Source organism: Dama dama, chromosome 20 (genome assembly GCF_033118175.1).
Source record: "Dama dama isolate Ldn47 chromosome 20, ASM3311817v1, whole genome shotgun sequence".
NCBI classification, from domain to species: domain Eukaryota; kingdom Metazoa; phylum Chordata; class Mammalia; order Artiodactyla; family Cervidae; genus Dama; species Dama dama.
The window spans coordinates 106,777,400-106,792,844 of record NC_083700.1 but is presented as its reverse complement, the minus strand read 5'-3'; the positions used below and the strand labels follow the sequence as shown (position 1 = coordinate 106,792,844).

Here is a 15,445-nt window from a genome sequence, read left to right as displayed (position 1 = left end):
CCCCTACGGCTTAGCGCCCAGCCGTGCCATTGGCTGGAGCCTGGAGTGAGGTCGCCGCGGATTGGTCGAGAGCGCTGCGGGGGTGGGGGTGGAGCTGCAGCAGCCCCGAGCCTGGAGTGGGCAACGCGGCGTGAGCAGCGGCCCCAGGCTCCCGGAGCATCGCGCTCGGAGAAGACTTCGCCGCTCGGGGCCGCAGCCTGGTGAGCTCAGCCCCCTTCAGGCCCTCCCCTCCATCCCAGCCGGGGCCGCTCCAAGCCGGCGCGGATCGATGCCGACACACCCCGGGGGCCCTATCGCGACATCACCGTGCCCTGTCGAGACTCCATTTTGTCACAGCCCTTCTCAATATATAGCTATATCTTTTTTTAAAAAAAATTTGCCCTGTCATCTTTGGGGGCTGTCCCATGTCGTGGTATTGCCGTGATCTCTCCGTGACATCACCGCGCCATCGTGAAGTGTGATCTCATCGCCGCCCTGTCGTGACTTCATCAATGTCGTGTTGTGACCTGGCTGCGGCGGGACAGGTGGTGACCGCCAGAAACCCTCCTCCCCTTCTCATCTCCCCGTCTCAGCGGCCCCGCTTCGATTATCCGGCTTTTGGATTATCCGTTGTCCTGGGAGCCACCCGGGACCCCTTCTTGCTTCTCCAGCCCCTGCAGGCATCCACAGGCTGGTAGCCGGATGGGGAGGGTGAGGAGAGGGAGCGCAAGGGGTTAATTCTGCTGCTGCTGCTTCTGCTGCTCTGCTGCTGCAGCTTCTGCCCGAGGGAGGGAAAGGAGAGGAGGCACGGAGCCTGCGGGGGCGACTGAGAGCCCTGGCTGGAGGGGTGGCGTCCCCAGAAGGGCCTCTGAGCCTTCCCTGGGTCAGCGCCCTCACTTCTACTGAAGCTTGTGTCCTGTGTCTTCTGAAGAAGGGAGGGGAAGGGAAGCCTAGCATGCCCTTTTCCCTCGTGTCAGCCTGAGTCCGGATAATCGAACTTCACCATGTATGTTTCCATTCCTCCGTCTGTCCTCACCACTCCTTCCTTGTACGTTTGGTGGAGGGAAACAAAACCTGGCCTTTGGTGCCGGGGCAGCGGAGCCGTGGGGCCAGCCCTTTCCCGCCCCCAGGAGACTGTTGAGGAGAGCTGTCCAACTGAGCAGCAGGATGCATGGTCCTTCTCTCCCACTTTTTGGAGGTGACCTTGGACCAGGGTCCCTTCTTCATCCTTGAGGACTTGAGGGTCCGGCCCCTTAAAGGGGCTCCCCCCCCCCCCGGAGGTCAGTCCTGAGGAGTCCCTCCCTCCTGGTCCTCCCCTCCCTCTGTGCTAATCCCTCCCTCCCTCCTCCACTCCCACCCCCACCCCTCCTCTGCAGAGGGATGCTCAGTCCCTCTTGTGTTCACAGTTGGGCAAGGCGGGCATCATGGCCTCGGATTGCGAGCCAGCTCTGAACCAGGCAGAGAGCCGAAACCCCACCCTGGAGCGCTACCTGGGAGCCCTCCGTGAGGCCAAGAATGACAGCGAGCAGTTTGCAGCCCTGCTGCTAGTAAGGAGCTGACTGACAGCTGGGAGGTGGGAAGGGCTGGGTGGTTGGGCCCTCTAGGAATGGGGTCAACAAGTCCCCAAGGATATGTAGGTGCTGCTGGTAAACCTGGAGGCACCAAAGAAGGTCTAAGGCACCTACCTGTGGACTCATTTTTGCTCTCACTGCATATGGGAGCAAGGGGGAAATAAGGGTGAATAGAGCTTGTGGCCCTTAGGAAGCTTGGAGGAGGCTGCCTGGGTCTGCTCTCTGGGGCGTCCCAGAGCAGATGGGAGCTGACTCATAGGGTAACAGCAGCAGGTAGTAACTAGTGCAGAATACTTGATGGCTGGGGATGCATGTTCTGGAGGTGGAGAGAGTCGCAGGACTGGAAGTGACTGGGAAAGGGTCCCTGGGGATGGCCAGAATGGGTATGTAGGTTGAGGATGAAGGAGCTGGTTTGGGGCTCAGCCCTGTTGGAGGAACCCAAGCTGGGGACAGCAGAACAGGAGCTGCAGTGCTGGGAAGGGGGGGCTGGTGTGTGGGGGGTGAAGGGAGGAGGGAGTACAGCCTGCTTGTTTGCCATGGCAACAGGGAGAAGGCTCCAGAGTCAAGGGCTCACACTGCAGCAGAGGAGGTGTTTAGGTGAAATGTAAGGGGAAATGTTTTGACAGGCAGAGCAGCGAGACACAGGAGCCATTTCCCCTGAGAAGGTGGCGGGAATGCATGAGAGACTTCTCAAGGGAGTGATTAGAGAGGGACCCCAAGTCCTTGGAGAATTTTAAACACTGGGTTCCAACCTCTTGCAACTCGGATGTTGGGCATCTAGCTCAGACATCAAGAACTTTCCAGCTAACAGGGTAATGACATGGCAGAAAGAACAGTTGAGGAGGACTGGACCTCCCTTCTACAGGGATCCTAGAGGAGGGATCCCAGAGGTCACACTCGTCCAGAAGGAAGGAACTGGATAAGGTGATCTCTGGGAGGCTTCCTGACCCCAGAGTGAGTCCTGTTACGTAACCTAGTCCTGCTAATGGTCCACCCCCAGAGTGCAGGGCACAGTCTTTGCCAGCCCTTCCTTTCATCCTGCTGATCGCACATACCTCCCTCAGGTGACCAAGGCAGTCAAAGCAGGTGACATCGATGCCAAAACTCGGCGGCGGATCTTTGATGCCGTCGGTTTCACCTTCCCCAATCGACTCCTGACCACCAAGGAGGCGCCGGATGGCTGCCCCGACCACGTTCTCCGGGCCCTGGGCGTGGCCCTGCTGGCCTGCTTCTGCAGTGACCCTGAACTAGCCGCCCACTCCCAGGTCCTGAACAAGATCCCCATCCTTACCACCTTCCTCACAGCCCGGGGGGACCCTGACGATGCTGCCCGCCGTTCCATGGTCGATGACACCTACCAGTGCCTGACAGCTGTGGCGGGTACCCCCCGTGGGCCCCGACACCTCATTGCTGGAGGCACCGTGTCTGCCCTATGTCAGGCGTACCTAGGGCACGGCTACGGCTTTGACCAGGCCCTGGCACTCTTGGTGGGGCTCCTGGCTGCTGCTGAGACACAGTGCTGGAAGGAGGCGGAGCCCGACCTGCTGGCTGTTTTGCGGGGCCTCAGCGAAGATTTCCAGAAAGCGGAGGATGCCAGCAAGTTTGAGCTCTGCCAGCTGCTGCCCCTCTTTCTGCCCCCGACAACCGTGCCCTCCGAGTGCCTCCGGGATCTGCAGGCCGGGCTGGCACGCATCCTGGGCAGCAAGCTGAGCTCCTGGCAGCGCAACCCTGCCCTGAAGCTGGCCGCCCGCCTGGCACATGCCTGCGGCTCCGACTGGATCCCAGCGGGCAGCTCCGGGAGCAAGTTCCTGGCCCTGCTGGTGAACCTGGCATGCGTGGAGGTGCGGCTGGCCCTGGAGGAGACGGGCACAGAGGTGAAAGAGGACGTGGTGACCGCCTGCTACGCCCTCATGGAGCTGGGGATCCAGGAATGCACCCGCTGTGAGCAGTCGCTGCTTAAGGAGCCTCAGAAGGTGCAGCTTGTGAGCATCATGAAGGAGGCCATCGGGGCTGTCATCCACTACCTGCAGCAGGTGAGGATGGGGGGTGGGGCAGGCCGTGGAGGGGGAGGGGGGCCTTGTGCAGCGGGGCGCCAGAGGCCAGGCAGAGGGGGAGGCGAAACCCCGCCCCTGGGTGTACGGCTGATCCTGCAGCACCCCAGGGAGTAGTGTGTGGCGAGCCTCCCTCTCCCTCCTCCCCCCTCCCCTCCCTGAGCCTCCACACAAGCACCACACCACACACCATATGTGCACTCACATCACAGTACACACACGCACACACAACACAGAAGCCTCCCACTCACAACCCTCCCCCCGATCCACACACACTGAAGTGAAGCAGTCTGTCCCGCTCAGGCTGCAGCGTTGCCTTACACACGCACACATACAAACGGGAGCCGGGCTGCTGGTTCCTGACCTCCCTGCCCAACTCCCATCTGATCACCTCCCCCAACACCCCTCCCCGCTCCTGTCCAAGAGTCCAGCTCTCTTGTCCCACGGGGCTTCCCTTAGAGCTCTGGTCTCTGTAGTAGCCTGTTCCAGCCACTGAACTCAGCCCCCCGACCTCCCACCTACCATGCCGAGCTCTCCCATGGTCTCCTTCTTTCTGACTTAGCCCAAAGTGGGGCTTCTCTCCCACCACTCACACCACTGCCACCAGGGGGGTGTTTCCTGGCCTCCCACCCCATACCGCCCACCTCCACGAGGTATGTGCGATCACCCCTGGTCAGAGCGGGGTGTTGCCCAAGAGGGAGTGTTTATCTAGCCGTGGACCCGTGGGTGTCCTTCCCTTGGGCTGCTTTAGAGGTTGAGTGTCAGCGAGTTCAGGGCTGTGTCCTCTGAAGTCCAGTTGGCTCAGTAGGCCTGCGCGGAGGGCCTGCTCTGTGCCAGGCCCCTGTTGAGTGAGCGTGTCCCAGCCATGTGCTGGGTTCTGGGCCCACAGGGCTCGCAGGCCAGGATTTCCTTCTAGTTGTGTTATTCCTAGGCTGGCCGGCATGCTGGCCAGGCAGGGGAGGGTCTCTGGTTCTGCTCCATCTCAGGGGGGGTCCTTTGCTAACAGGTGGGGCCAGAGAAGCAGAAGGAGCCCTTTGTGTTTGCCTCCGTGCGGATCCTGGGTGCCTGGCTGGCCGAGGAGACCTCGTCCCTGCGCAAGGAGGTCTGCCAGCTGCTGCCCTTCCTCGTCCGCTATGCCAAGACCCTCTACGAGGAGGCCGAGGAAGCCAACGACCTTTCCCAGCAGGTGGCCACCCTGGCCATCTCCCCCACCACCCCTGGGCCCACCTGGCCCGGGGACGCGCTCCGGTGAGTTTGTACTTACGGTCTGTTGAGCCAGAATGTTCTAAAGGAAGGGTTGTAACAGGGACACGTGCTCTCTCCCCGAACTCGGCTGTGCTGGGCTTCCTGACTGGGGCATGGGGTTTGGTATTATTTCTTTTTGAGGGAGTAGGGGGGGATTGTTCCCACAGGACACGTGGGCTTCCTAGTCTCACTTGCCAAGCCCAGACTGTTCTGTAGAGAGAGAACTCCTGCTTATTGAGCATCCACTGCCTGCCAGGCATTTTATTTCACCCTTTACCAAAACTTGGTCCTCCCAGCACACTTAGGACAGGAGTCCCATCCGCGTCTTCAGGGTGAGGAAACAGACTCCCAGAGGTTAAAGTCACTTGCCCACACTCACAGCCCAGGTTTGAGCCCAGGCCTGTGTAACTCCGAAGTCTGCGTTCTTTCTACAGTGCCTGCAAGGATATGTTCTCCTTCTCCCCGACTTCTATTCCTCTTTGATGGGGTGCCCCCCCTCAAAGGGAATCCTGGTGCCTTCATCTCACCCCTCACATTTCTGTCCCTTCTGCACCCCCAGGCTCCTCTTGCCCGGCTGGTGCCACCTGACTGTCGAGGATGGGCCCCGGGAGATCCTGATCAAGGAGGGAGCCCCCTCCCTTCTGTGCAAGTACTTCCTACAGCAGTGGGAACTCACATCCCCCGGCCACGACACCTCAGTGCTGCCCGACAGCGTGGAGATCGGCCTGCAGACCTGCTGCCACATTTTCCTCAACCTCGTGGTCACTGCACCAGGGCTGATCAAGTGAGGCCGGAGAGGAGGTTGGAGGAAGCAGGGACCCTGCTCAGACTTGCCTCCAGTCTCGGTCCCTTCCTCTGCTCCCCTGGGCCCGTGGGTTCCTGTTAACGTTAGAATGAAAGGGCCTCAGACTAGAGAGAGCCACCCCACACTGGGATTTGGCATGTGTGGAACTCCCCCGGGCGTGTATGTCTGCCTGCTCCGGCTATAACCTAGTCTCTGCTCCCCAGATGCCGCAGACGGGGGCCCACAGTTAACTGTTCACCATGCTGCCTAATCCCTTGCCAAACCCTGGCCTGGTGAAACTGGGAGCCCAGGTTGCCCCAGGGCTTGTTCTGGGTCCACTCATCCCCTGCCTCCCGTCTTTGCCTCCCTTTCTCCCCAGGCGGGATGCCTGCTTCACTTCTCTGATGAACACCCTGATGGCATCGCTGCCTTCTCTAGTTCAGCAGCAGGGGAGGCTACTTCTGGCTGCCAACGTGGCTACCCTGGGCCTCCTCATGGCCCGGCTCCTGAGCACCTCTCCAGGTAAGCCCCTGGGGACCCAGTCTGAACAGATGGAAGACCTGGGTGGAAGCAGAAGACCAGGCTGTGTTCTGGGCATAAGTCATCATTTTTCTGAAAGTGGTTTTACAGAATTTTCCAATCAATCTCTGAAGTGCATCTCCATCCCCCGCCCCACCCCACCCTTCTTTCTGAAAGATAATAACATCTTTGAAGGCAGGGCCTGGTGGGTGTAAGTACAGGCCTGCTCTCAGGCACAGGCATAAGCACCTGGAACCCCCCAGCAGCCCGAGGAATCTGAATTCTGTGGTTTCAAGGTGGAGCCGCCCCCACCCAGGCCCTGAGTCAGAAACACGACTTCTCTCCATTGAGGTTTTTCTCCACTCAGCGCTTCACCTCCCTCATGACAGGCTTCAGTGCTCTTTCAGCACATCCCTCCCCACCCCACCCCCCGCCCCGCACCTCACTCTGGCTGTGTGCAGGTGGAGGGCATCCGCTCCAGCCCCCTACCAGCCCTCTGCGTCTCCCACTTTGGCCGTGGGTGTCTGCTTGGGTCCCTCTGTCCCCGCCTTTCCTGTACCCCATCTGTCAGGTTGGAGGAGCTGCACAGATGCCTGGGAACAGAGTGTAATGAGCCCGTCCCTTCAGCAGCCTCTGTTCCTTGGGCGGGGCGGGGGGGGGATCCCAGTAGGGTACCCGGCAGCTGGAAGAGGGGTATGCATGTCCCAGCGGATCAGGAGCCCCACCCCACTCCACCCCACCCTCTAGCCCTGAGCTCCCTCAGATCCAGGCTGCATTTCCAAAGCTCCTGAGTAGAGCCCCAGTGCTGGTTAGCCTGACAGCCTCGGGAGAGCGTCTGCAGTGCAAGGGACACAGTAGCCCTGCAGGTCAGTGAGCCAAGCCCGTGGTCCCCTCTGGCACCTTCTTCTGGCCTAAGGATCAAATTGCTGCACTGCCCTCATTGCTGAAGGGCTAGGCCCAGCAGAAGCTCCCATCACCACTCAGACCATAGCAGGGTCCGACCACGAGGTAGAGTCCCAAGATTATTACATTTTCATTCTCATGACAAAGAGTTCTAAGATTAGCACGATTGGCCCCGTTTTACTAGTGAAGAAACCAGACCCAGAAAGTGAGTTACCTGAGGTCCCACCGTGAAGGTAGGGTTTGAACCCAGGCGGCCTGACTCCAAGCTGCGCCTCGGAGGTTCCTGAGTGTGCCCATCTGGACGGGGGGAAGGGCAGGGGGTCCGGTGGGGCCACCAGCCCCTCTGGTTCATGCCCCTCTTGCTGCTTGCCTTCCAGCTCTGCAGGGGACGCCCGCGTCCCGAGGTTTCTTCGCGGCCGCCATCCTCTTCCTGTCGCAATCCCACGTGGCCCGGGCCACGCCCGGCTCAGACCAGGCAGTGCTGGCCCTGTCCCCCGACTACGAGGGCGTCTGGGCGGACCTGCAGGAGCTCTGGTTCCTGGGCATGCAAGCCTTCACGGGCTGCGTGCCCCTGCTTCCCTGGCTGGCCCCCGCCGCCCTGCGCTCCCGCTGGCCCCAGGAGCTGCTGCAGCTGCTGGGCAGTGTCAGCCCCAACTCTGTCAAGCCGGAGATGGTGGCCGCCTATCAGGGCGTCCTGGTTGAGCTGGCTCGGGCTAACCGGCTGTGCCGGGAAGCCATGAGGCTGCAGGCCGGCGAGGAGACCGCCAGCCACTACCGCATGGCCGCCCTGGAGCAGTGCCTGGCCGAGCCCTGAGGGGGCATCCACTGGGGACAGACCTGGGGGTGGGCAGCGAGGGAAGGAGGGAGGAGGCATCTCCCCTGAAGCCCCCCAATTAGACCCCCCTCCCCAAACTTCCCCCCCGAACACCCCAGCTTTCTGGCTTTTCTGAGGGGTGAGGGCATGGTGCCCACCCTTCAAGTGTAAGGAACTGCGTCACGCCCCCTGGGCCCACTCCGGGGCAGGGATTGACTTGGAAATCAGTGTGGCTGTCCCCGCCAGGTCGGGGGAGGTTGGCGCAGCCCCCAGAGAGGTGGGGCACCAGGTGTGATTTTGTCCGAATGGCTGGCTCCCTCGCAGGAGAGAGGCCCTCAAATGGGACAGGGCTGGCAGGAGCCGGCTGCCTCGGCCCACGTGCCCTGCCGGCCAGGGCGTGGGCTCCCAAGACTGTGGTGCCCCTCTGGCCTCCCAGGTCCACGTCCTTTAAATTGGCCATTTGGTTCTTGCCCTTGGCCTCCTTGGGCAGAGAGCAGGCTCAGGCCGTTGACATCGCAGTTCTTCCTGTTAACTTCAGTGACCCAGGGTCTGAACTGCCTCAACCTTCCGGGGGAACCTGGGGCAGACAGGCCTGGTTGGGGGGTCAGGAAACCTCCTTCCACGCGAGCTTCCTTGAGGGGACCCGGGAGCTCCCGGGCCCCGGTCTCTGAGCTTTTGTGTCGTGTTGCAGCAGAGTGACAGTCGGGGCTGGGGAGTTATTTATTTTGCCTGTCCTTATCCCTGCTTGGACTCCTGAGCACCTGATCCCTGTCCCCTCAGTGCCATCTGGCCTGGCTGGAGCCAGGAGCCGGAAGGATGCTTCCCCAGAATCCGCATGTTCCCCTAGTGACTGCACCCCATCACCACCGTGGTGCCTGGGTCCACTCCCACCCCCGCTGACGACTGCTCTCTGCCGAGAGGCGCGACTGGCGGCTCCAGCAGGGACTACCTTTCTTACAAACCCAGGGGACCCCTACCCCAACCTGATCCCTTGCTCCCCTCTTCCCTCCCCCAGCGTTCTGTGATCGCCAAGTTCAAAGCTGTGCAATGTGGACACTCAATAAATGTTCATTGGTGACAAGACGGCTCCTGTGTGGTCTGTCCTGCACCTTCTTTCCTCGGGGCCCCAGCAGCTCACAGTACACGTGCCCTGCTAATCACAGTTCACAAGTGTCCTCTCATTCATTCCCCCCAAGAATCCAATGAAGCAAGTGTCATCCCGATTCTGAAGAAACTGAGGTGCCGGGAGGTGATTTGCTCAAAATGTTGCAGCCAGTAAGTCCCAGAGCCAAGACTCCATGCAGGCCATCCAACTTCTCAGCCCGCACCCTTCAATGCCAGAGCAGGTGGCAAACTCATGTTGATGTGGTGAGGCCTGGATGGGCAAGGGGAAACTTGTGCTCTTTTGGACAAATGAAGTGCTGCCCCTCCAGGTCAGCAGGCTGCTGCCAAGTTAGCCGTCACCTCCTCCAGTGTTTAAAGAGAAGTCCAAAAATCTGTTTTTAATGTGAAATCTGATTTAGAATGTTGATGTTTTTAATTAAATCATCACTACCCCAACAGAACATCTGCAGGCCAAATGTGACTTCAGGCAGCCAGCTGTTCATTTCCGTTGTATGCCAAGTGAGAAGGGGAAAGATCGGAGAGCTTCACTGGGGACTGGACTAGAGCTCCCACTGCCTCACCAGGCCTGAACCAAGTTGTAAGGCTGGAGCCAGACCAGTCCCAGGTCCACATTCTACAGACCCTTCTCCACCGAGGCCTCAAGCCTACAAGCATGCACTGAGCATTTTCTAAGCACCTACCTGTGGTTGGCTATGCATAGACAGCAAAATTGATTTATCTATTGGATGTACTCAAAGTAACGTCCTTGGCATGGAGTCCCTGAAATCCCTGAAAAGTATGAAGTCAGACCCTGTCTGCCAAGCAGCTCAAAATCTAGAGGAGAAACAGACAAGGCAATGGGCAACTCCTAAAGACGTAAGCAGTTGCTTCTATGAGGGGGTCTGTACACTGTGGCTGGAATATGAGATCCCCTCAGCCTGGCTGGATCAGTCCAGGAAAATTCAGAGGAGCTATCTGTGGCGAGAACTGAGGGGAGAAGGAGCTTGCCAGATGGACAAACAGAAGAACAGAAGCTTGGGAACTGCAAGTAGGTCATTACTGCTACAGTGGGGAGTGTGAGGGGGGGAGTGGTGGAAGATGAGGTTGGACCTGTGGGCAAGGACCAGATCTTACAAATTCTGGTGTGCCGTGCCAAGGAGCTTAGATGTGGGATCATGCTGAGGTGGTAGATTTTTGAGCAGATTGAGTGTGGTTCTGTTTGCGTTGTAGAAAGATGACTTTGGCTGCAAGAGGGACGACTGAGGCAGAGAACTTGGAGAGGAGGTAGTAAGTCTGAATTAAGCCAGTGGCATGGGGGTGGAGAAAGTAAGTGCAGTCGGTGTTTGTTAATTGGCTTGGTGATTAATTGGAAGTGAAGAGGGATGAAGAGAAAGGATGACTCCCAGGTTCCTGTTCTGGGCCAGTTGAGTGACTAACGGGGCCATTCACTGTCAAGGGGAGAAAAATAGGTTTGTGCAAAATATAAACTCATCTTGGTAAGTGGTGAATTTGCCCTGCTGATATTCAGGGGCAAGTGTCTCTCTGCAGTCTGGAGCTTGGAGAGAGGCCTGGGCAAGTGACAGATTCAGGAGTTGTCGGGCTCGGCAGTTGTTAAAGTGATGGAGGTGACTGAGATCATCTGGGGAAGTGAAAAGCGAAGGGAAGGGCGCCCCAAAGCCATTGGCAACTGCCCCTGGTCCCTGCTCTCAAAATACTCTCCCTCGTGTGGTGGAGAAGACAAACCCTGCAGAAGGCCTCAAAATGCAAGGCGGACTGGAGTCTGTACTTTGGTGAGGGTTGGTCAGAGAGTTCTTGACTCTGGAATGCAAGGAGTGCTAGGCTGCCAAGCAAGATCAAGTTTGCTCCTAGTAATCAACTTAGCAGCAAGGGAGAAAGGGGCACCTGAGCTGCAGTTGTGAGATCTGACCACCAGGTGGAGCTTGAGTATCTCCTTGTGCCTGATTTCCCCTACGCTGCACGCCACCAGGCCGAGAGCAGAAGGCTGTCAAAGGCGGGCTGCAGGGTGGCTGTGTTAACAATAAAGGAGGCAGGCCTGAGTCCTTTCTTAACATAAACTCCTATTCCAAACTCACTTTTTGAAAAGAGAGGGAAAGATTTGAGCCTTGGAGAACAGCAATAGGGCCAGTACGCCGAACGTGAGTCTGTGTATGTTTGAACATGCACACCTGTGTGTCAATATATGTCCTGTGTCCCCATATCTGTGTGTTTCTCTTCAGTGTCTCTGTGCATGTCGTGTGCCCCATGTGTCTGCACATGGACCCTGTGCACATTCCAGGCCCCCACATGTGTGCATGTGTTGCAGAGAGTGGGCAGCTGGCAATGCCCACCTCCATGCCTCAGAAAGTGAGGCGTCCCTTGGTCCTGAACAAGAAAGGGAATAGAGTCTGCAACCAGGAAACTTTGAGGAGCCCCCAAACAGCAAACCATGAAGAACATCCCTCTCCTCAGAAGCCATAAGCCATAAGCAAAATCACTCACTGCTCATAATGTGACTTCTCCACATTTTACCTGGGCTCTATGTCTAGTTACCCAGAGTCATGTTCACATGTGTGCATGCTCAGTAGTGTCTGACTCTTTTGCAACCCCACAGACTGCAGCCCGCCAGGCTCCTCGGTCCATGGAATTTTCCAGGTAAGAATACTGAGTGGGTCGCCCTTTCCTACTCCAGGGGATCTTCCCGACCCATGGGTCGAACCCGTGTCTCTTGCATGTCCTGCATTGACAGGAGGATTCTTTACCACTGAGCCACCTGGGAAGCCATATTCATTTAGAAGGCTTCCTAAAGGATCCTAGGAATAGGCTGAGGAATTCATAGACTCATTCATTCATTCATTCATCATTTATTTAATAAGCCTTTACTGAGCACCTGCTATGTACCAAGCCCAGCGCTAGACTAGACATATTTTCTGTTTCATCTTTCTTCTTGTAAACTGGTTCATGAGGCAGGAAAGGAAAATTAGTTGCAGCTGCAAAGAGCCTAAAATGCTAATTACAGTGTTTCAATTTTTTTGTTCCCTGAAGATGGGCCATGAGCAGCCCCAGGAGAGTTTTCAGCCAGGAGGTAACATGGTCTAGTCACTGTTGTTGAAGAAGAGATATGAAAGAAGACAGGAGATCAGTTTGAGGTAGGGGGTTGTTGGAACAGTCCAGGCAGTGGTTCCCAGGTTTTATTGTACTGCTGAGTCACCTCACAGGCTTATGGCTGGGTCCCTTGCCCAGAGTTCCTGATTCAGTAGGTCTGGGTGGGGTCTAAGAACTGACACTTCTAATAAGTTCCAGAAGTTGTAGGTGATGCTGGTTCAGAGACCACACTTTGAGAACAACTGGTCTAAAAGGAAGAGTATGGCAGCTTAAGATGCTGACAGAGGATGAAGAGAGATGTTTAAGAATTAGAAATGATGATCCTCTATGAGGATTAGGGGCTTCCCTTGTGGCTCAGCTGGTAAAGAATCCTCCTGCAATGTGGGAGACCTGGGTTCGATCCCTGGGTTGGGAAGATCCCCTGGAGAAGGGAAAGGCTACCGACTCCAGTAGCTTATGGAGGTGAAGGAAAGGACAGAGCCTGGGATGGCTCTTTTAATTTGAAGGATGGCAGTGCCATTTACAGAGCTCTAGAACATTGGAGGAGAAGCAGGTTGGAGTTGGTGGTGGCGGTAGAGGAGATGTTTGACTTCAGTTTGGGTTTGGACAGTCTCGGCTGCAATAAGGCATCCGGAGGGAATATCCAGTAGGTAATCACACCTATGGGTCTGGATTTCTAGTGAGAGATACAGACTGGAGATAACAAGGTTGGGAGATAACAATGAACTTGAAAGGGTATGAACTCACTAGTGAAGAGTGTAGCTAGGAAGAAAAGGTAGAAGCTACAGCTCAGGATGAATAAGTGACCTTAAGGGTGTGGGTGAAAAGAGGGGAGATAGAAGAGAAGATTGAGAAAGGGTCAGAAAAGAGGAGAAATAAGCAAGAAAGAGTTGTCTTAAACTGCAAGGAAGTAAGGTGAGGAAAGCCACTGGGCAGGCAGCATTTCTGGTCACTATGGCCTTCCCAAGGCTCCTGAGGAGAGCAGGAGATGCCCAGGGCTGGTACAGGCATCACAAGTCTCACTGGTCCTGGACGTTTCCCAAAGGCGTCCACTGACCTGCATGCATGTGCTGTCACATGTACACCTGTCCTGGAGCCTGATGGCTAATGTCCTGTGGGGAAGAGGGGTCTCACTACAGACCCCCACATCCATGTAGATACACACACACATACTCCTGACTTCTTATCTGCCCTGGGCATGAGGTTGCAAAGCTGCCCAATTTTGCTTTCTCTACCACTTTAGCTGGTGGTTTCAGCTTCTGGAAAGTCCTTAGTGATGAAACTTTGGCTGTTTCTAGCCTCCCCCTTCCCCTAAAGCCTCCCAGACTGAGATGACTCAGACCTGAGCTCTGCACCCGAGGTGTGCCTTCTGTGAAACACCCCTCAGGTCTCCTCCAGACACCTCCCATTCTCTATCTCCCTTTCTCCTCTAATCTAGCTCACTATTTTAATCTTTACTTTCTCATCTTCCACTTCATTAGAAAGGGGTCTAAGAAAACATCTAGTCCATTCTTCACTCCCATATTGCTGTTGTTGACGTTGCAGAAATTGAGGTCGGAATCACACAGTTCATCAGTAAGGACTTAATTCTAGGCACCTGAGTCTGAGGCAATACAGAATAATGATTCTGAACACAGAAAGAGGCGAGAAGCTGACTCTTCCAGCTCTGCCACTTCACTAGCTCCTCGACCTTGGGCAAGTCATGTGGCTTCTATGTATCTCACATACCTCACCTGAGAAGAGGGGTGATAAGGGTTTCTATCTCATAGGGTTGTTGTGAGCATTAAATAACTCAATATTCATCAAGTATTTAGTGCAGAGTCTGACACAGTATGTAATAAGTTGTGATCATTTCTATTCAAACCTAGACAGCATATTAAAAAGCAGAGACATCCCTTTGCCGTAGAGTCAAAGCTATGGTTTTTGCAGTAGTCATGTACAGACATGAGAGCTAGACCATAAAGAAGGCTGAGCACTGAAGATGGATGCTTTCGAACAGTGGTGCTGGAGAATACTCTTGACAATCCCTTGGACAGCAAGGAGATCCAACCAGTGAATCCTAAAGGAAATCAACCCTGACTATTCGTTGGAAGGACTGATGCTAAAGTTGAAGCTCCAATACTTTGGCCACCTGATGTGAACAGCCCACTCATTGAAAAAGACCCTGATGCTGGAAAAGACTGAGGGCAGGAGGGAGAAATGGGTGATAGAGAATGAGATGGTTGGATGGAATCATCCACACAATGGACATGAGTTTGAGCAAATTCCAGGAGACAGTGAAGGACAGGGAAACCAGGCATGCTCCAGTTCATGGGGCTGGGGAGCCGGACGCGAGTTAGCAACTGAACAACAACATTTCTGCTCTGCCCTGCTTAGAGCATCTTCTTGCCATTTTTTTTCTTTTTAAAAAAATCTTTTTGGCAGTGCCACGTGGCATGTGGGATTTGAGTTCCCCAACCAGGGATCTAACCCACACCCCCTGCCATGGAAGCACAAAATCTTAACCACTGGATTGCCAGGGAAGAGCCCAACTTTTTTTTTTTTAACACCTTCCATCTGCTTTCTTAATTCTCATTCCCCTTACCATTTCTCTCATTTTGTTGTTCAGTCACTAAGTCATATCTGACTCTGTGACCCCATGGACACCAAGATTCCCTGCCCTTCGTTATCTCCTGGAGTTTGCTCACACTCACGTCCATGGAGTCGGTGATGCTATCTAACCATCTCATTGTTTGCTGCCCCCTCTCATTTCCCTTTCTTTAATTCTTGTCCCTGTTCCTCAGGAAGGAAAGGCTGGGATTTGAAGTCAAGCAAAAGTGACTGCAGAGACTGGAACACGCGTGCCAGCCAGCCGGTGCCTGTCCTGGTAATATGCAAACACACAGCCTGTGCATGTCATGCATGTAAATGCGATGACAGCACACTGTCCACATGCTGTCAGTTACAGCTTCACTCAACATCCTCTGCCTATGACCCACCCACGCTCCATCAGCCCAGGACCTCAAGGCGTCAAAAATACCCCGAGCCCTACTCAGACTGAACTCATGCCCAATCCCAGGGCCAGGCAACTCTGCAGTTAGTTTGTGTCTCCAACTTCCTCAGACCCTGGCTAGGTATTGGGAGTTACCAGCTGGGGGAAGCCTGAGTGAAGTAAGCACCCTCAGAGGGGCTTTTATCCAGAAACATGCAGAGAGGCTGTGATGGTCCCCAACTCACACACACACACACACACACACACACAAACACCCATGCACTGACACATGTTTCACAGGAGCCAGTGGACTTGAGTCTGCAGCTCACAAACCTCTTCCACTTTCAGGACTGCCCACCTCACCCATAATGGGGTGAGGTGGTTAGAGAAAGGACTGATACC

General features: G+C 55.8%; 1 protein-coding gene across 2 annotated transcripts; it reads left to right on the top strand.

Moving 5' to 3' along the window:
* Window positions 1-5: 5 nt before the first annotated feature.
* Window positions 6-8,947, top strand: NCDN (neurochondrin). 2 transcript variants are annotated; one of them, XM_061122422.1, is made up of 8 exons: window positions 6-200; window positions 457-524; window positions 1,386-1,526; window positions 2,615-3,583; window positions 4,608-4,849; window positions 5,406-5,630; window positions 6,010-6,152; window positions 7,430-8,947. In XM_061122422.1, exons 2-8 carry the CDS (start codon window positions 492-494, stop codon window positions 7,864-7,866), a joined length of 2,190 nt encoding a protein of 729 aa, XP_060978405.1. In that variant the 5' UTR covers window positions 6-200; window positions 457-491; the 3' UTR covers window positions 7,867-8,947. The 2 variants fall into 2 exon arrangements, with proteins under 2 accessions (XP_060978405.1, XP_060978406.1); XM_061122423.1 differs by lacking the exon at window positions 457-524.
* Window positions 8,948-15,445: the final 6,498 nt, after the last annotated feature.